Source organism: Perna viridis, chromosome 4 (assembly GCF_037379345.1).
Source record: "Perna viridis isolate PV_CMFRI_1.1 ecotype Kerala chromosome 4, ASM3737934v1, whole genome shotgun sequence".
Taxonomy (NCBI): Eukaryota; Metazoa; Mollusca; class Bivalvia; order Mytilida; family Mytilidae; genus Perna; species Perna viridis.
The window spans coordinates 27,205,465-27,227,334 of NC_142448.1; the positions used below are offsets into that span (position 1 = coordinate 27,205,465).

The following is a 21,870-nucleotide window of genomic DNA, read 5'->3' on the forward strand; positions in this document are numbered from 1 at the left end:
AGTGCACATTTTTTTGTCATTGATTGCAGGGTAGGAAACTCACCAATCTGATTAAAATCAGCTGTTAGGATATGCTACAGTGCTTTACGCTCTCTAAGCGTAAGGCACTGTAGCGTATCCTAACAGCTGATTTTAATCAGATTGGGAAACTCACTCAAATTCTAGCCAGTCCTGAATACAATTTTTCAATATATTTACTATATGGCTATATAAATATTTGCTAAAATTAGACAGCCCTGCCAAAAAAAATGGCCAGTCACGGGCTGGTGGGCAGGCCACTATTTCTAACTGTTGATCGTTGTTGGTAGTTGCTTCAACATTTCAAAATAACGTTGAAAAAAAAATCAAACTCCAGCGGAATTGAACGAATCATTAGACATACAGTAAAACTGTACCGAGTACTGCTTAATGTACTGTAAGCATTAAGTGCCAAAAACGAAATATTTAGAGTACCTAGTATCATTTTTTTTTTAAGATTCAGGGTACGGTACTCAATGTCCGGAGTAACGAGAAGTCCTCAAAAACAGGCAAAGTACCGAGTATTAAAAGGGGTTACACTCTCATATGAATGTACGTATGTTTTATTATAGGATACATAAACGATAAAACAAAACCAATCGAAAGCTTTTGCTAATCGTTGAAAACTGCAAAAATTCCATGAAAATAGAAGACACCGGCCTGTGGCTCTAGACAATAAAAATATTTTATGCAACAATGGGTGTGGAAAGGTGTATTGCTAGTAGCTAATACCGGGAACGTAGTCCCGGGACCAGGATAATACTTACAATACTCGAAGCCACTAACGTGACTTCCGAGTAAAAATCGCGTATTTTAAGACCTGTTTTATCAAACAAATCTCATAGAAAACGTATAATAGCAATTCTAGTCATTTCAAAACAGTTTTACTGTAGAATGCAACTTAATTTTTTTTTTAATTTCACTTAAAACGGCCTTGACTGTCCTGCGTTGCTCGAAGTAATTAGAAACCTGCGGTTACTATATCCAATGAGAAACCTTCTTACAAAATCGTGATGTGATAATTCATTTGCATATTCAAAGAATTCTGTAAACTAATTTGCATACAAAATTGAATTTTGTGACACGAAATTGACTTTTGTGACACAAAATTGACTTTTGTGAGACAAGATGAATTTTGTCTCACAAAATTGAATTTAGTGCAACAGAATTCAATTTTGTGCCACAAAATTGAAAATTTGTAGTATGTTATAAATTTTGTTAATCTGAATTCATTTTTGTTTAACAAAATTCACTTTAGTCTGTACAAAAATGAATTTTGAATACAAGTACACAAGAGTCCCATTCGGCGCACCGTAGAAGTAATTCTTGTCGAACAAAATTCACTTATGTCTGTACAAAATTAAATTTTGAGTACTTAATCACAAGAGTCCTAGTCGGCGCCCCGTACAGGATGCTGAACTAATTTAATCAACATTTTGCATACAATTTCAATTTTGTCTTACAAAATTGACTTTTGTTATTTCATTTCCATATCAGGTAACAAAAATAAGTTAATATTTGCATACCTATTTGACAGAAATGAATTTTGTCATTACAAAATTGAAGTGATCATAAAACAAGTCTATATGACATAGTTTTGTGCGACAAAACTGACTTAGTTATATGATAAAGTTCAATTTTTTGTACACAAAATTGATTTTGATTACAAAAAGACCAAGTCCCATTCGGCGCCCCGTAACACATTCGAACTTTACAAATCATTGGAAATATTGTATTTCTTTATAGATTTTGGAAATACGTTTTTTTATATTAGGAATATATCGAGCAAGGTTTCGGATATGCTCCACTGTTTCCAACATTCAGTCAAGCAAATAACAGGTCATAATTCTACGTTTCTAAATACCAACTTTTCAAACTTACAGATCAAGAATGTGAAAAAAAGAGTATAAATCACAGGCACTTAGGTCCAGGATTTTTTTTTTAATTTTGATTCACCCCTCTCTAAAATCGAAAATAAACGTTTTTAACCATTTTAGCAAGTCTGACATTTTTCGCAATTTTGACTCTCCCCCGAGAGTATACCATACTAATAAGGCTAGAAACTTCACTCTACACGTTGACGTACTCCCAAATACTTAAGAGTGGGGAAACGCTCTCGGACCCACGTGGGGTCTGGGAGTAGGCAAGAGCGTCAACAGAGCCGCCCAGCGGCTAGTAGGACATACTCTGATTGAGCTCTTCGGTCAGGTATCCCGAAGGCTGGGCGCTACCTCCAACTATTAACAGACATCTACTAACACAATCTCCGCAAGGGGTGGTCGTGCGAGATCCGTAAGGATAGCAAAGACCGTAAAACCACCAATCGGCAAGAAAGAGTAGTCGAGGGAACCAAGGTTATAGCGATAATCAGAAGAATGTAATCCAGGGATAAAGACCAGACATGGAAAACAGACATACACAACAAAGAACATAAAGTAATTAAAATCATACATACAAAGTAACAAAAGCAAATGAGCAACTCGGACTCCACTAAAAACTGGGAGCATGGACCAGGTGCACCGTTAGGGTAAGCGTCCTCTGATTCTCTAGAAACACCCACCGAGTTGCTCAAAAAAAGTCCGGGGTAGATGAAAGACGAAAGGAAAACTATGACACGTTAAACAAATTAGTTTTCATGGATACACCGTAACAATCCACGAGCTTATGATGACGACCATAAAACTTCTATAGTGATGACTTCAGTCTTGTAGCAGCATAACCCTGTTCTAGAAGGCTAATTGTAAGAGATCTAGCGCGATACAAAAGTCTGCGTATTTATGGCAAGCTCTGGCATAACGTATGAGTTGTAATATGAAAACTCCATAGGCAGGTGCTGAACGGATGTTGCCACAGATGAAAGGAAAGTTGACAATAATTTTGAATGAAAAGTCATCACGTTTGTCGTAAAGGTTGGTCAATAGTTTTCCTTTATCATCGATCTCTATGTGTGTGTGTCAAGATATGAGACTGACTTCACAGTATCTGTAGCATCTCAAGTTCTTTGTGGTAGATGCGATGTATCAAATCCCCGAAACCAGGATTGTTTAACGATAATACATCATCTATATAGCGGAAACTGAGATTGTGGGATCTAGCTAAGCGGTGTTCTTTCTTTCAGATCAGATCAGCTATTAAGTCAGCATCAGAGGAGTGGAGGAATAGGTCAGCAAGTAGAGGAGCACAATTTGTTCAATGGAATGCCAACCGTTTGTTGAAAAACGCGTCCACCATTACTGGACAAATATGTTGTCGACCAAAAATACCAGCATTTTGAAAACATCTTCTCCTGTAATATTTGGAAGATGATTCGGAATTATTTTTACAAAGTATAAGGAATCTCTACCAAGAACTATATATTTGTGTCTAGGTGAACCATCTTTTTTGAAAAATAACGATGTATAATATTTTTGAGTCCGGATTGTAACTGCGAACGGGGAATACAAGTATACAGTGTTTTAATAGGTTTTAATGTTATTATATTCTGGAAGTATACTGTGTTGAAAAATCATAGGTTTTAATGCTATTATACTCTGATTAATATCTTGAATTGAGAGTCTCCAAAAGATCTGCCATATAGTTATTGGTCACCTTTTTTCTTCTATTTACTGAAACATATTTATATCAACATTTGGGACTAAATATTACAGATTTACGGTATAAATGAACCCTGGAGATATCGGGAAATAAAGGGAACCACCCACAATTCCAATAAGCACCGCCTTAATAGACACGATGTGTGAGAAAAGGGCGTGTTTTTCATTCCAACCTATGAATCACTTCCGAAAGGAAGCACTTCGTTACGCCTTCTTTTCCCGCCAATTTGAAGTATAAAACAACTCCCACAAAAATAAAAAGTACAACAACTCTCCTTTTAAAGTCAGGAAAAATTATGAGCTCTTTGAATTAAGTTTGCATAAATTGTAATATTTGTTTAAAGATTTTATAAGTAATCAATACTTTCTTGCTTTTTACAGTTGCTATTATGAATAAAACGCATGTAAATTTGATTCTTAAAGGAATTTTAGGTGCGTTGCTTTCCTCGCCGGTAGTTGGTTGGTTTCGATATCCCACATTGTAAAAGCAGAGAGTGATGCAAATATTAATGATTTTCGGATAAGGTGCACCGTGTGGTAAATGCACTGACTGCCCCTAGAGGACAAACTACTTTAAGATTCTTTTTGAAATTGGACCTTTAACTAACATGTCTAACGTGGAACATTTGCCCGCTGAGACGCTTACAATCAGATTGAGCCGAAGGGACTCGGGTGTGTCGTGGGGATTTCGTCTGCAAGGAGGGACGGATTTTAACATTCCTCTTTCTGTACAATCGGTAGGTAAATAAAAAAGAAATAAGCAACTTTTTAATGAATGGCTTTGGATGTGATGCAAAAATTTGTAGAAATGTTATTAGACAATTTAATTCAATTTATCAAACATCTATTTGCTGTATCTCAAACTTTTCGTCTTTAGTTACAATAACAGGTGTGAATATTTACGCCTTTTACTTTCGTCGTTGATTCATAGTTGCATAAATTTATTTGTGAAAATCAAGCATGCATAAAAAAATAACATAAAAACATCCCGACAAGGCTACCAGCCAATAGCAAGGGATATCATTTTCACTCGGTTCCAAATATGGTTATGAGAGTACCTTAACCCTAGGGTTGGTAATTTGCAGTCTTTAAGATCAGTTAAGAAATGTTTCTGTTTAGTGTGGTGTAATAGATGCCAGATGCAACAGGTTATAAGTCTATGTTACTTAATTAATTAATTGAACAATAGAGAAAAACAACATTGTATACAGTATAACACACAAAACAGAGTTGCAGAGCTGGTCATGTTAGTTGCCAGGTGTAAATAATATGAGAAGCACACTGATGAAATCAATCAGTATCATGATTGCAGTTCAATCACATCAATTTGTAATAGTCATTAGTGATAAACGAAAGACAAGAAGGGATCAGAAATGAATATACATAAGATCATATTGAATATTTTTAATACTATCATGTATTACAGCATCATACAGGATTGATTCAATTGTTTTGGGCTTTGTCAAAGCAGAAAAAAAGTGGAAAATTTATAATTTCTCAATAATACTCTATTTTGTTTGTTTTTTTCTCATTTAAACAACTTGAAAAATACATGTATGGCTTTGCTGGTAAAATATCCAGGGTACACGTGTACATGTAAATGTACTAACTTAAAGTTTGAGTTTAATATCTGATTATAAAATGAAGTATTGTTACAGTACAGACCCTTTTGTGCTAACTGTAGACTACTCAATGAGCATGCGCAGAGCATGCTCAATACGCACTTCTTCAAGGAATATTCTTCTGTTCTATCCCAGCCCTACCTCGTGGAAGTGTATTATTTACTGGTATATGTAAATTATTTATAAAATATATGAAATACAACCTGATATTTTGCGCAACATCAACATGTACATATAATGTAAAATACAGTTTCATAAATAAAGCAGTATTTACACCTGCTTTTAATGGATATTCAGTTGTAACAATAAAATCTAAGCCTCTTTGGGTCATGGCAACATTTTAAAGTAGACCAAAGCTACAACTGCATTCCAAGCCCACTATGAGTTATGTAAATATATCTCTTGGGATTTAAAATTTTATTTTAAGTTGACTTTTAAAGTATAATATTCCATTTCTAGTATGACTTATTGATATCAGATCAATACAAACTTTGATCAGCTGTAAATTTTAAGTTTATTTGGATCTTTACATTTATTTGTACAATAAGGTATTCATTTATCAATTTATAGGGATATAGTGTTATTTGTAGGGATTTTCGTGTCTGTTTTTCCAAGCCCCTACTCCAAAAATGAAAACAAAATTGGATATTGGAATCTACATATACATACATTTTATTTATTTTTTTTTATTTTTATTTTTTTTTTTGTGGAGGTACATTTTATTACTTTTGAGCTGTTATTACGAATGTACATTTATGGGTACTTCATATTTTTACATGAACATATACACATAATTATAAAAAATGTAACTAAGTTTGATACTAGATAATTCTTTGTAAATTTCTTTAGTATGACAAATGAGGATTATAAATCCAACAGTCTTTTTATCCTCACTTTGGGCTATTTTTCAAACTAACCACACTGCCTTACAAGATCAGGTCACATTAATTCTAAATATATGTCACACTATCTGTCATATCCTTGGTTCAAATTTAATTGAATGAATCAGAATGTATCATGGGTTTCATTACTTCACATTGTTAAATAAAGGCAGAGGTATTTAATTTCGACTAAAGAATGCTTGTAATTTACTTTATATCACAAACAGATAGATAAGGTGTAATATTAAGTTTCAATCACTATGTTTTTGGTAATCCTTTGCTATGTTTAAGAATTTCAAGCCAGGGATGTTAAGAATACTTTGAAATGCTGCTTAGATTGTACTAATCTGCCTATGTTTGTAGTAATACATGTATTTAGAAAACAAGTACACAAGAAAGCTAGCAAGAAATATTACTTGAGCCTTAGAATGATTTCCAAAGTAAATACTTTCATGTAACTTGTAGAAATTTATTGATAAAGTTCATTGATCAAACCAGGAGTGTCCGAAAGAAGTCAGGTCAGTTGGCAAGTATGCAAATTGAAAGTTTACCTTTTTTTCTTAGGTGAATCCAAACAGTGTGGCAGACAGGGCTGGCCTTCAAGCAGGAGATGGCATTCTTTTTATTAACCAAGCCAACACAGACAGACTTAATCATGAACAGGCTAAAATGGAGATTATTAGATCAGGCAATGAAATTTACTTGACTGTTATGAGGTATATACATTTGTACATGACAGTTGTGAACCATGAAATTCACAAAGAATTACTCTTATAAGTAATTGAATATTTGAACATAACATTTATCAGTTTCATTTATCCTCTTTAAATGAAGGGTAATGATAAAATTGCAAAAGGAATAGTCTAAAAGGAAAGGCTGTTTAACAAATTGCAATATCAGGGTAAAAACCTGAATTCAGAAACCACTGCAAGGGTCTTGACTTTGTACACTTATTTCCCCTAGGAAATTTCCCCTATTTCCCCTAGGAATGGTGGGTTGAACCAGGTTTTATAGTGTGCTAATCCTTTTTGAGTTACTACATGTAGTACATGTATTGTTAGATTTTCATCCTATTTTTTCGTTTTAATGATTTGAAATACACCTTGGATACATAATTATGTACTTTGGATCCCCAAAATAAACTTTTCTCTAGTTAGGTTATTAATGTTTAAAGAAGCAAGTTCATTTGTAAATTTTCTTCTAAAGTGCCTACCTGTGGACTGCTATTTCTAAGAGCTAGCACATTAAAAATAAACTCCGTGTGTCAGACTAATATACATGTAAAGCTGGATCTGTTTGATTGGTCAAAGGTTCTCACCCTGAAATGCCAGAAATATCTGCTTTAGGATGTAAAACTACGAAAAGGATTCTGTTTAAGGAGGGACCTGTCTGTCTACAGAAGGGACCAAAGAGATTACTCTAGATCTAGTACCTTCTCTCAGTCATTCTGTTTAATGAGGAACTTGTCTTTCTATGGAAGGGACTGAAAAGATTGCATGGTCTTACTTTGCCTTTGACATGATTTCAAATCCCTATTATCTTATTTATTTTAACCATTAAAACCTGGGGCTACATATATATGTGAGTGTTGTATTGACATCCTATTTAGCAGTAGTTAACCCTACAAGTTTTTACTCATTTTCTCTTATTTTGATAAAAGAAACACATTGTTAGAAACTGAATTTTTTGTCAACATAAACCCATCATAATTTTATATAGACAGCACTGTACATTTTAAAGCAACTTGAGCCAATTTCATCGTAGACCTGCTTGATTTTACATAGATTCGGTCCGTTGGTCTACTGTTAATTTCTTTCACTGCAAACATGTACCATAATGTGATAAGATGCATTTATCTGTTACTTGTGAAAATTTGATCAGTGTTTAGTACATAAACTTTATTTCCTGAATTGTTAGATTTTTTTTTCCAGGACTAAATTGTTATAAAGGTCATTCATGGTTCATTGTTTCATTGAATAAACATATTTTGGAAAGCGACCTGAGATTTTCTTTTCTGACAAGGAGACATATGCATTTAAAAGGGCTATTTGATAAAGATGCTTATTTTACTGTTATTCCCATTTTTAAGTTTTCTCAACCTTAACTTGTGAATTTACATTATAATGTTATGCCTCTGAACGTGGGATATGTTATAAACGTGTGTTTGTAAATGTTAACAAGAGAGAAAAAAAAAATAAAACCATGATACATGTACATTTGTAGAAATTAATTCTAAATAAATCAATGACCCGTTGGCATACATATGCATGTGTTCATAGACCTTTGTATATGTATTTTACTCAATATTTTCTCAGAGGTGCTGTAGAAATATGGAAGCCGAAAGTGACACCAATGTCAGATCTACGTCCTCAAGAATTACGTCAAATTAAAACTGCCATTGGTGACACTGTTACTGCTGCTCAGAAAACTTCATTACAACGAGATGGCCCACAGGTACAGAGTGTGTAGTAGATAAAGTTTTAAAATTGTAAATATTAAAAATAAGACAGTTAGTTTGATTATACAAACTTACAAAATGCTTTGATAGATTTTTTTAAATAACATATTGATGTAGTGCACTTCAGTTATAATCCTGTGCTGTTGAGATTTAATGAATTCTATGTAAATGCACAATGTATGTTTTTCTCATCGTGCATATAATTTTGCATTTGATTATCAATTTGTATTTTATAGTAAAACCATAGTATTCATAGCTAAGAAATTTTAAATTATTTCCTGTTTGAAGTTTAGGTGAACCACAACAATGCATTCTCATAAAACATATAAATATCTTATCTAAAAATTTTTAGGATTCAATGAAAATAGGAAGTAGTCATAATCGTTCAGCCAAACCTTTTGGACAACAAAGTCAATATCAAGCTCCAAGACCAGAATATCAGCAACAGCAACAGCAATATCAACCCCCTCCTCAACAACAGCAATATCAACCCCCTCCTCAACAACAGCAGTATCGTCCCCCTCCTCAACAACAGCAATATCAACCTCCGCCTCAACAGCAATACAGACAGCCTCAAAGTCCAACATCACCAAAGACTGCAACACCAACTGTTGTACATGCTCAATTCAATACACCAATTGGATTATACTCAGCTGGTAATATTGCTGCCAGTTACGATGCTCAGACTTCAGGAATCCAGAAGGAAATGCAAAAGTAGGTCAGGTTGTGTGTATTTAGTTTTAAAAAGGCTAAATACTTCAAAATTGGTCATGTTTATGTTTTTGCTAGATGCAGGTTTTGACTGGTTAGTCACAAAAATAACATTTTGGTCTTAAACTTCTGAATTGAGCTAATAGTTCTTGAAACTGTATAGTTAAATTTTATGTATTAAATAGGGGTTTTCCGGGGTGGAATAACTTTTGATATTTGTAAAACTACGGTACCATTATCTATGCTGGAAGGTTTAAAAATTCAGCAGTATATATTTGTGTGAAGAAATGCAATTATCACCAAAATTAAAAAAAATAATTGAAATCATTTTTATGCTCCTTTGAACAGTTTAGATGTTTCTGAAGCTCCTGTTGGTACAAAACTGTCAGGAACATACCAGGTGATGCCAGAGAACCAATCAGGTGATGAAGCAGATGACCTTGAGGTCACAGAGCATGCTCCCTTACCTGAGCAGGCGGACGACAATTCTAACAGTTTGAAGTGTGAAGATAATAATCAGCATGAAAATGTTACTACTAATTCAAATTTGGAAAGTAGGTTGTTCCAGTTTTTACTAAAACTTGTTGACTTTTTATCCAATGAAAATATCCACAATAAATGTTTGTGCAGAATGAAATAACATTACTCCATCTCTTAATAACATGTGTTAAAGTATTTATAATTTGCTTGTCTGTTGACAAATGTATTATATTATACTATTGTCTGGCAAGTTCCCATATGATAACCCCTAAAGGTTTTGATTATTTTGGGTACTATTTCTGGGGTTCAAATTTATTTTGAATGGTCCTGTACTTTATGCATCCTAAATGAAAGGTCTATCAGTAAATATAAAGAATAGTTAGACATTACCAAGGTAATTGTGCGATCCTGTATAAAAAAAATTTAAGGGTCCTTGACCTTTGACCAGCATTAATTTGAACCCTTTATGTTTAAAGAGTTACCCTTTCTTTTTTTCTTGTCCTCATTTTTTTTGTCCCTGAGTTATGTGACACGGAATCCCCTTTTGGGAACATGTGTATCGTGTGCTTTGGTGTAGCTGTTTATTTTCTGATCCTTTATTCCATGAAGCAGGATTATTTTTTTGTCTTAAAACAAAAAAATTGATCAGGGAAAATCATTTTGAAATGTCATAACTTATTTGTAATATACATGGCCTGCTTAATGGTACTTGATTTTGTTCATACTTTGTTTACTGAACTTTTTCCAATAACAGTTGTTTAAAGTTTTTTGCATGAATGTTAATTATTAGTTATATATACTGCTTATGACATTGTTTAAACCAGAGTTGTTTTGAATTCTCCAATTATGAAGATGTGCCCAACTTTATTCATAGTTTCATTGAACTCTCATGAAATAATTTTTTTTTTCTCTGTAAAAAGGAAGTAAAATTGTTCTTGCCCATGGCCCTTTTCTGGGTCTCTAGAGTGCTGTATGCTCTTAGTTACCATACTTTTGCACAGAAATTTGGATGTACATGTTTATTCATGTAATTCCTGTAAGCTTATATTGCTTAAGGACAAACAAACCAAAAAACAGCAATACAAACATGTATCCAATGGATGATAGAACTTTCCAAGTATAAAGATAGTAGACGTGTGAATTAGAAGTTAATGCCATTTCTAGTTCTCTCTATTTTAATACCCCGACTTTCTTCCTGTTATTTATGAATACATTGTATAGGGGTTTCAATCTTTTATCTGTTATTCCTCCTACAACACAGAATGGTATTTAATGAAACTCACAGATTCCTATTGAGAACCTTTTTTATTAGATTTTGATCCATACCAATTTTGAGGTGAAAAGTTGCATGTTACAAAATAGGGGGATCAAGTTAATTAACATTGCTCACAGTTTTTCTAGCTAATCACTTAATGTGTTATTTTTTAGATATCAAGTACAATTTGTCTGCCTTCCAAGTTGTTATTAAATATGATAATAACCATGCAACTGTACTATGCAGACATTAAAGTGTTGATTTTCAAAGGAAGCAGTGGACATTTATTTTTTCTTGGACAATTAAATGGTCCATATTCATGTAACTTCCAGTACCTACCCTCAGTGAAATAACAATAATACTTGTATTAAATTCTTTATTATCAGAAATACACTTGAAAAGCCTAATATAAAGATAGTAGTGGGTTATCTCCCATCTGTATTGACTCTTCATCTCTCTCAGTACAGATAATCTGTTTACTTCTTTTTATAAGAGTAAACAATTTGGATAACATTTTATCACTTATAAACATTTAAATATATATAAACAATTCACTGTCAAGTGGTCTGCAAGTGAAAGTTTATGGTCAGTTAAAAGTTCAGTAGCCAGTTTGCCACAATGTTTGTTCTCTGTCTGACCCGATGAACTTTATACTTCATGGTATTGAATGTCGCATTAAGGAGTTCTTGTCAGTCTCTTAGCCAATATCAAATTAATGTTATAATTCTGTTTAAACTACATTTTGATATGATGGATTGTTGCTATGAATTGTGATATTTTGGGTGAAGTTCAAATAGATTTTTGTGTACAGTACATGTGCTTAAGTGTGTAAATATTGTATTTATATTGTTGCCTCACCCAAAGGTATATATTAGGATTAATTTTATTGAGCATCTTCGTGGTTCTATACATGTAATGAAAATATATGTTTTTATTCTCCAACAACAAAATATTAGGACATATGGTATGATGCCTATAGTCTTGTATATTTTGCACCAGTTAACAACAAATTCATTTGAGAGTGAGAAATGTCAATGTTTGAAAAATACCTGTTCATTGGACTTTCCTTATTTCTGTATTTAGACTTTATGGTAATTTATTTTAGGACCAAGTGGCTTCAGATCTGTCTCTGCACCAAAATTTGATCCTTCAAAACAGCAGTCCCCGAAACAAGAAACTATGCATTGTGCTAAGTGTGGTAACATGGTCAGGTTAGTATATACAGTCATATGTACCTATTTACCCTGACAGTCAGCTTCTTATTTTAATAGATTTTTAATCTTAGTGTTTACTTTTCTATTATATAGGTACTGTACATGCATTATGAACTTAATATTATTCATAGTTCTGACTGGACAGTGTTCAGCTTGTCACCAGTGGCTGGTGACCAGTCACTAGTCACCAGTTGCAGGTCAACAGATTTGCTTGTAGTTTCATGAATGTTCTGTTCTATGAAAGGTTTAAAAGCATTATTGTTTGTTTGAGTAAAGTTGGGAAGATTTCTGATAGTAATGTATTCTGTATTGTTTTACAGTGGTGTATTTGTAAAGATCAAGGGGAATCCATATCACCAGCAGTGCTTTACCTGTACTTCCTGTGGTGTTAACCTTAAACAAAAAGGTAATCATAAGTCACATGTCCATGCAGAATGTCAACAAACTTTTAACCTTTAACAAAAAGGTAATTGTAAGTCACATGTCCATAAAGAATGTCAACAAACTTTTAACCTTAAACAAAAAGATAATACTAAGTCACATGCCTATGCAGAATGACCTTAAACAAAAAGGTAATCATAAGTCACATGTTCATATAGAATGTAAAAAAAACTTTTAATCTTTTACATACCAAAAAGTGGCAATTAAATACTAAAGGAGTAATAATATTTTTTACTGCACCAAACTAGTTCTGTCTCTTAGAATAGACATTTTCTGGCCATTAATTGTTGAAATAATACCCTGAAACTTTGGACAATGACCATTGAAATTTAAACATTAAAATGAATGTTGCAATTGTAGTAAATTAAAGTGGTTATAATGATAGTATTTAAGTACATCTTTGCTTCAGGTTACTTTGTAGTAGATGGTTGTTTATTCTGTGAAATCCATGCCAAACAAAGAATGGAAGCTCCTGGTCCCAATATGAAATTGGCTGATGTTGTATATCGGTAGGTAGACATACATGCTATTTTCCATGTTATTCTGTAGAAGAGAGAGTTTCAAATTTTAGGAGTTTTCAACCATATGCAGAATTGATAGCTTGTACCGACCCTTTAGAGAAACTTCTTTTTGTGATTCTGTACATGCCATGAAATGAGCACTACTGAATTGAACACAACCAGCTAGAAAAGTAACACGTGAAAGCATTATTCGTGGAAATTTTCATCATTTGTTCTTCTGTTGAAGATGTTTCTTAAAACTAGTGACAGTAGACTATGAGTAAGCTCAAAATCTGAAGTAACATGTAGTGAATTTTAACTTTAACACAAGGTGCATTGATACTGAATGGATGATCGAAAGGAAAAAGCACCAGCTGCTTAGATCAATAAGTCCTGCTTCGTAATGGACACCTGTTCTTTAAAAAATGTCCTATCATTTAAAATTTAATATTGGTATTAAGTAGCGGTCATCTCTTAAGAGTCAAGTAAAATTAGAATTAAGTGATTCATATAAAAAATTCACATATTTTTAAATATTTTATGTAAGTTAACTTGAGGTATTTTTTTTATGGAGTAGGCAATGATAATGATTTTTGTATTTAGCCTTGTAGTATGATATAAGAGGTGAGAGCTCAACAGAATGAGTAGGATATATCATAGATAAAATGTATTTCTCTTTAAAAGAAAATAGTTGTGCTTCCATAGATTTTTCCCACCACTAGAAGAATGATGATGCTTGTATGAATTTCAATAATTTGAAGCATTCTTCAGAACATATTAATACTTAACTTATAGTGGGTATTTAATTCTTTTTGTGGTAAATTCAGTGTGTTTTGTCATTTCACCATGGCATTCTATATTTTTTTCAGATAAGAAAAAAGGAACTACTGGTTTAATAATGTAACCTTCCAAGTTTTTGCAGTGATGTTCCCAAAAGATATCTACAAACCACAGAAAGAAATGCTCAATTTTATATGTATGTCAGCTCATTTATTTATAGTGTCCTTATAAAGGTTGAAATCTACAACTGCCTTATACACCATTTGGTGTTTTATCTATTTTGTAACTGAATGTATGTTACTTCCTTTTTATGAGGCATTTAAATTACCAATAACCACCCTGTATACCCGTCTTGTTTAAGAACTAAAAAACTATTTGGTAGAATCTGTTTAAGACGTGGAGAACTATCTATATTGATATTAAGTGTAGTAACTTCTATGTAGTACTTTGGGATGTTAATGTCATTTTGGCAACTATAAAATAAAATGTTATTTGAAGCCAAGTGTATGTAGGATTGTAGAAGTTCCTTAGGGAGGTAGACCTAGGGTAAGGGGACACAACTCTTTAAAATCATTCGAACATTTGTATTCAGCATTTTCCTCGATCTCGTGTAAGCATGGGACTGATTTCATTCTGTTTCAAATGAAAGCTTGATAGGCTTTGATGAAATTGAATATGATACAAACATATCACTGATTTCAAGAGTTATGTTCCTTACTCTAGGTCTACCTCTTGAATGTTGGTGTAAATTTAGTGAATTGAAATATTTTAAAAACAGAACATTTACCATATTCTGTGTTTAGAATAATTAGAATTCTTTAAAAAAAATTTTGCAGTGATACTAACATATTTCATTGCTTTTAGAAAGCATGACAATAATTTTCTGTCACAGTATTAAAGTGCAATAGAAGTCAAAAATCTACTAGATACTAGATGAAGAAAGGTTTTTACTTATAATGGTTTGATGGTGGACATTTTATATTATACAGCTTATGCAATAGTTTTAGGGCAATTACATTTATGAAGATTCAATTATTATTGGAGGTGTTTGTATTTTGTATTTAATCTACATTATTTTTTGCATAAAATATGATTTAAGTGAAATTAAATGGAAAAGATTAAATGTTTTGTATCTGATGACCTGTGTGATGTGCTATATTTATCATTTATCAATATGTTGGTCTCAGGTAGTCAAAAATCTTCTTAAAAAACGGTTCCTCTTATAATTTTACCAAATCTTGAATTAATGTCCTTTGTTGTTAACATCTTTGATCCTTTGACATTTTTCATATCAATGTGCGTAGTTGTTGAAATGTTATATATTTCAACTTTTATCTCTTTTCTTTATCTCGTCCTATGACAAAAAGATGTTGTTAAAAACAGTTTGAGCCAGTATTTATTAAGATATTAATTAATTAATTTTGTGTGAATGTTTGTGAATGAAACATGTATACTTTTGTTATTGTTTTGTTGCAGAGATATTTCTGATGCTTAAAATTTATGAAATTCTACCTTTTTTTTGTCTGTTACTTGAAAATATTTCAATACATTGTCTTAAGTCAGGCAGAAATGATTTATTTTTTCATATATACATTTTTGCATCTTGTTTTTGTTGTCAGTGAAAGTTGGTATGCATTTTTTTGTTATATAACCATAAATGTGATTCAGCTTATATTTATTTCTGCTTTTACTTTTAATTCCTGTTGTTTTCAGTATTTAATGTCAAATAATGGAAAACATATTCAATTGATGAATTTGCCTCTAATGACCCCATAATTGCCTGTAAATACCCTTTTGATGTCAGAGAAAAAAATGTGATTTTACATTGTGAAGTCATTAATCTTTTAGTAGAAGGAGAGTTCAGTAAAGAAACAAAAAACTATGTTACTTTAAATGGCATCCGAATATGTCTTTTAGGTCTTAAATAATATTGTGAATGTTTTTTTTTTTTTTTTTTTTTTGTGTGAGAGAAATTGGATTGTTCATGATGTATATTTCCGTATTTATAGAGTCTTAGGAGTTCTATGATGCACACTGTTTCTATTGATGTTGTGTAGTTTTTGTTTATTTGTGATATTTACGTTATTTTAGGAATAAAATATGATAGACCTCATTTTCTAGAATACTGAGCACTCCCCACATTTCATAAGCAAAGATAATTGAATCTTGCTGGTTTAAGAAGTTGCTTGATTTACATTCAAGCTAATTTTTTGAATGAATGGGGTCACCAGCTGAACAAACCTGAATAAAGGCTGGTACCTATTAGGAAGGGACAGTATTTTGGAGTTCTGGCAGTTTTTTTTACATAGTTGATAAAACTATTTTTTTTAGTGCAATTTTCAAACATTGATTCATAATTTTTCTATTGATTATGATGAAAATTGGTGAAAGCCTATACCTTTCTGTTATTTCTGTTTTCATTTGCTTTTTATACAAACATATGCAATGCCCATTAAGGGCAAATAGTATGAACGGTGCTTCCTCTAGAATATTAATATTTGTTGTATTATTGTAGTTCTTGTCTATTTTTAGATTTACTGTTTTGTGACTATATGACTCAAATTTTATGTACTTTATATTTTTGATGACAATATGAATATTTATTTTACTATGCAATCAGATATTTTCTTTGTGATATTAAGATTCATAGCATTTTATGTACTATAGTGTATTAAAATTTTCAAAGTTTATTTTTCAGTATTTTTTTTTTCATTTGCTCTTATTTTTTTAGCAAGAATAGATCTGAAATGGTATTCTCTAAATCATATGTAATATCAGATGGAAAACAACCTTTTGAAGAACAACTGATTACACGTAACATGTGATTGATATGTCCACGTAGCAATACATGTATCTCCTTGCATGCTTTTGCTCAATTAAAGTACATTTTGAATTTCTATTGGTGATTTCTTCATTATTTATAGAATAACTTTACTAAGAAATTTTCAATGATATTTTTTATTAAATTCTATGAAAGCAAATGATGTTAATGATGTTTTGTGAAAGGTTGAGTTTCATCTGACAAATTCATTTCTTTCCTCAAAGATTGCATAATAAAAGCAATGGGTTAAGACCAGGTATTTGCATATTAACATTATATAAAATGTAACAATGTATTTGCATATTACTATTATATATTGTGTTCTCACTTTACTAGGTTAATGATAAAAAAACATGATGACATTTATTCATGAATAAACAACCTTATTTTTGTGATTTTCTACTAAAAATGTATAAGTTGTAAAATTTGAAAAATTTCAAATGAAAAATTAAAACATGCTACCCACTGATAGTATTGTGTAGATGTAAAGTTACATGTGTTTTAATTGAAAAGTACAATAAATTTGTTGAGTTGTCTTTTATTTCTATTTCAATGTTTGTATGTAATTAGCCTGCAATAGAATAGCTATTTTGTATATTGCTTTACACCTATTTGTTGAAATAAATTTTATTTAAATTGTGCCTTATATTGTTAGTTAAGTCCTGTTTTGTACAAAATATATGTAATATAATATTGAGGGGTGAACAATGGGACAAAATACGTCAAAATCTAATTACTTTGCTAGAACATGAAAACAGGAAACAAAGACAATCTACATACACAATCAGACATGATTTTCTTCAGTTTTTTAGCGGATTTCCGCTGTTTCAAATCCAAATTTTACCGTTACAATTCTTTTTGTACTGTTTATTTACTTCCGATTTTGCCAATTTCCGCTTTGTTTGTTGACCTCGTAAAATCATCTCTGCACAATGTATAGAACAAAATAAAATAGACTACATATAACAACTGAAGTTAAGGAAAACAAGCCAAAACATAAAAAACTAAAGCACTAGTAATATGAATTCCCACAAGAAATTGGGAGTGCCATCAGGTGCTTCATAAAGGTGAGCTTGTCCTATGCAAATTAATGCTCAAAATAAAGAAATTATACCCCACTCATTAGAATCACCTTGTTCATTCATCTGAAATCTACTCGCCCACTTGACTGATTGATTTTGAAATTTGCTTATTGAGTTAAATTTGTCATATAGATGTTGTAAGCAATTTTCTGTCATATATGAACTTCCTATATGGGTTGGGTATACCTTACCATGACTAAAGTTTGCTCTTGGATGAAATGGCACATGGTACATTCACTCAGAACTCAGTAATAGATTTCATTCCATTTTTTTTTAAAATGGGTAAGAGTGAACAGCTGGGCCTTATTTTATGTGTATCTTCTGGTAATAGAAAATATGTTGCCTTCAATTGCCTTTATTATATACATGCTGTAACCCCCTAATTACAATAAATTTCTAGTTTCTTAGTAATTGTAGACACTTTTTACAGGCCTTCACAGTAATATTATTGTGTACATATGAAATATAGCCAGTATCAATGGCACTTATTCTTTCTGTAATAAGAGAAATGATGATGGCTCTAGAAATTTATGACAAATCAAAAAGAAATTTTATTTTTCTGGTCGTATATTTTTAATACACTAAAAAAGGTACTCCATTCATAGACCCCATGATGATGGCTCTAGAAAATTTTTTGACAAAACAAAAATAAAAAAAAATATTAAAAAAAACATTTATAACATTTCTATATGTTCCCCATTACTTAGCAATTTCACATAAAAATATTGATTTCTGTCGCTGCTGAAAAATAAATGAAAAATTTGAGTAAATAAGTTTTTTAACTGACATAATATTCCTAAATAAATGAAAAATTTTGCATAAATAAATTTCTTATCCAACATAAAACCCCCCGCCAATAAAACTGGTTGGTGCTTTAATAGAAGAATTCCATTCATTTACAGTATCAAATCAATATTTGAATATGAATGGTAATAGCTGAACAGACTTTGCTAAGGACTAACATATTTTACTAAAAAGATTTCCTTGTAAACATTACCATGGCCAGGAACATTATAGGAAAGCACCAATTTTCTTGTATCAATTTAACATATTATCCTGCTCCTTTTTGAAAAAAAAGTCCATTGAAATTAAATGGCATTTCCTGTTCATTAATGTATTTATAAAAGTTTACTTTGTTTGAATGTCAGTGAGATTTATAATGAAAATCAATTACGTCCGTTGTGCGTCACTACCATTCGTGGGTTATTAGTCAGAATTACAACCTTTCGGAATGCATCGGCATGCGCACTGACTAACAGGATTTTTCGGCAAGGTAAAATTGACAGTTCTCTGAAAGGACAAGAGTGCACATTCCAGTGATAGTAACAAACTTATAATGTCGGTATTGACATTGGAAGCTAAATTAGAACGTGTGGACCCTAATACACCATGGGGATTTCGTATGCAAGGAGGAAAGGATTTCCATAGTCCGCTATCTATTCAAAGGGTGAGTCTCTCAACATCGTTCAAGTTGTGAAACTGTAGGGTTAGCGTTATTTTTTGTTACATTTTCGGTTGTTAAGTTTCTGTTTCCCATCAACCTCTGATCATCAAAAAGCATTGCCAGTGTACAATGCATTGTTACCTAGAATCACCTCTGAAAACAGACTGTAACCTAGACTAAAGTAAAGTGATCTCAAAATCATGCCCTTGCTTTTTGTGCCTGTTGGTTTATTTCTTCCCATATCCGACCAGACAATTTTGAAAAAGAGTAACAAAATCATTGACAAATTTGTCAATAATGAGCTTGTTTCCTATTTCTTGTTCTTATTTTTTAAAGTTAGATGGGGGACAAGCACATTTGATACAATATTACAAACACATATAATGAAAATTAAGATGTGATTGTGGTAAAACAATAATCAAAGAAAAAACTGTCCTTAAAAGGTACTAAAGGTATTAGTTATACAATGTAAATATAGTCCCTGATATAATTTTCCAGGAGTTTTTGTTTGGTCTTTTCACTCTCTGAGTTCTGTATATACATTGTATGAAAATGTAAATATACATGTATGAGAATTATTTTTGAGCAGTCAATGACTTGCATCAACCTCCTTTTCAGTAACCCATGCTTTTTAATCTTTCTACTAAATACATAAATATGTTATTTGCATACATATTTACCATGGGTTTAGAAAAGCTGTGTATGTTGAATTTTCCCTCTGTTGGTAGGGCATTGGTTTGAAGTGCTAGTACTGTATATTTGTATTACATGTACACGAACAATTCTTCTACTCGTACATGTATATGTATAATATAAGTTTTCCACAAATTTGTTTTCAGTTTGCCTTATGTTTTTTATTCTGGCTTAACTGTATTATAGTGTAAAGACTCAAATAGGTTTCTAATATCATCAATTACATGTACAGATGTAGTTGTTAAACTTGTTATCTGGGTTCTCAAACACAAACATCTTGTAATTAGTTAATTGTCAGTAAGTGTGAACATCTGCTGGAAGATCAAGTATTGTTTTACCCTAATTAAAATCATACACCCTGATCAACCTGATTGAAACATAGACTTGTACAGCAGAATCAGCAGCATTCCTAATCATATCATATTTCTATTCATAGTGCCTGTAAAATAAGTGATGAATACTCTCTGAAGATGTGATGATAAGGCATGCCAATTAATTTCTGTCTGCTTCAGAATTGATTTTGTACCTGATAAATCTTTTATTTTTTCCTTCCGATTAGTGTCTTAACCAATTGATGATCAGTCTATATGCTTAAAAGTTCATGTAATTCTTCATCAGACTGTGTTTCCATTATGAAATGTGCATGTCATTTTAATTTTATGTCTGAAAAGTGAGCTTGATTCATTCTGATTAAATCAGTCTGCATATGTACCATGAACATGTGTACATGTATATACATACATGTATGTATTAGTACATGTAATTGGAAATTATGTCTTGTTCATGTATTTACTTTACTGTGGACATTGTAGTTACAGAAATATACTAGAGTTAAAGTTAAGTTTCTATGAACTACAAAAATGTAAATTGCACTAAACTTCAGGTTATTTGAATATAAAATGTACTGTAAAGCAGTGCCATGTATTTCACAATAACACAATCATGGTCTGGTGAAATACAAAATAACAAGAGACATGACATTGTACCAATACAAAAGTACATTTGTGTCTATGACAGAGAGGAAAAATAGAAATAAAAATATGTTAAAGAAGCGATAACTTATCTAACTGTGAAAAAAACAGCCAAAGACTATTGTATCCTAAGTACCGGTACAATTTATCACTTCCCTTGAGTACATGTCACTATGTAAAGATTTGATACATTTTTTGTACATGTATACGATTACATGTAAATACATTTGTATACATAAACATGGTACGATACTGTGCATGTACTTTCTACTAAGATGAATATTTGATTTTGTTTGTGGAAAAGCAGCAAATTAAAGTACACCTACTTCAACAAATCAATCTTACATGAGTATTGGTACAGAATACAGTACATGTACCAAATGTATGCATGTGCATTAGCCACTGTACATTGTACATGTAGTAGAGAGTAATCAAGGAAACCAAGATTCTAGTAGAAATCAAAAGAATGTAATCCATGGACAAAGACCAGACATGGAAAACACATACTCATACAACAAAGAACATAAAATAACCAAAATAATACATGCAAAATAACAAAAGTAAATGAGCAACTCGGACTTGCGCTGAGCAGGTACAAAGTAAATTTACATGTACACACACATTTTGGGGATGTACATGTACGTTCCCTAAGACTGATTTCAAACCTACATCTAAATTATGATCATGCTTGCTTTTCAACAACTTCTTCAAGCACATTGTATTTGTTGTAATATTTGCAGAAATAAAGTTGGAGAGTGCATACTTGTACATTGTAGGAATCACCTTGTTGGTTCTGTTTGTATATTGTACAAGTACCTTGTAGGTTCTGTTTGTATATTGTACAAGTACCTTGTAGGAGAAAGTAAATCCTTCCATCATTCAAGAACTTATGCGAGTAGGTTATTT

At 31.9% G+C, this 21,870-nt stretch overlaps 2 protein-coding genes across 23 annotated transcripts in view; both read left to right on the forward strand.

Annotated features, from left to right (window-relative positions):
• The first annotated feature begins 4,079 nt into the window (after positions 1 to 4,079).
• On the forward strand, positions 4,080 to 17,413 carry LOC148619552 (PDZ and LIM domain protein 3-like). 4 transcript variants are annotated; one of them, XM_088579579.1, is made up of 9 exons: positions 4,080 to 4,348; positions 6,679 to 6,830; positions 8,430 to 8,568; positions 8,925 to 9,286; positions 9,632 to 9,837; positions 12,124 to 12,229; positions 12,553 to 12,638; positions 13,083 to 13,182; positions 14,043 to 17,413. In XM_088579579.1, exons 1-9 carry the CDS (start codon positions 4,220 to 4,222, stop codon positions 14,044 to 14,046), a joined length of 1,284 nt encoding a protein of 427 aa, XP_088435705.1. In that variant the 5' UTR covers positions 4,080 to 4,219; the 3' UTR covers positions 14,047 to 17,413. The 4 variants fall into 4 exon arrangements, with proteins under 4 accessions (XP_088435705.1, XP_088435707.1, XP_088435706.1 ...); XM_088579581.1 differs by having other exon boundaries at positions 9,632 to 9,705; XM_088579580.1 differs by lacking the exon at positions 14,043 to 17,413 and having other exon boundaries at positions 13,083 to 13,186.
• Positions 17,414 to 19,103: 1,690 nt separating this feature from the next.
• Positions 19,104 to 21,870, forward strand: part of LOC148619553 (PDZ and LIM domain protein 7-like) — a 40,936-nt gene continuing 38,169 nt past the window's right edge. For all 19 annotated transcript variants that reach the window (XM_088579584.1, XM_088579585.1, XM_088579594.1 and 16 more), the window contains exon 1: positions 19,104 to 19,303. In XM_088579584.1, the coding sequence (XP_088435710.1) occupies positions 19,193 to 19,303 (111 nt within the window). In that variant the 5' untranslated portion in view covers positions 19,104 to 19,192. The remainder of the gene's footprint in view (positions 19,304 to 21,870) is intronic.

What these genes read in the sequence shown, in the direction of transcription:
- LOC148619552 (XM_088579579.1), top strand. Translation starts at nt 4,220, where the DNA reads ATGTCTAACGTGGAACATTTGCCCGCTGAGACGCTTACAATCAGATTG. An exon ending in TACAACGAGATGGCCCACAG is followed by an intron (nt 8,569 to 8,924) that starts GTACAGAGTGTG and finishes AAAAATTTTTAG; the next exon opens with GATTCAATGAAAATAGGAAG. An exon ending in TGTTAACCTTAAACAAAAAG is followed by an intron (nt 12,639 to 13,082) that starts GTAATCATAAGT and finishes TCTTTGCTTCAG; the next exon opens with GTTACTTTGTAGTAGATGGT.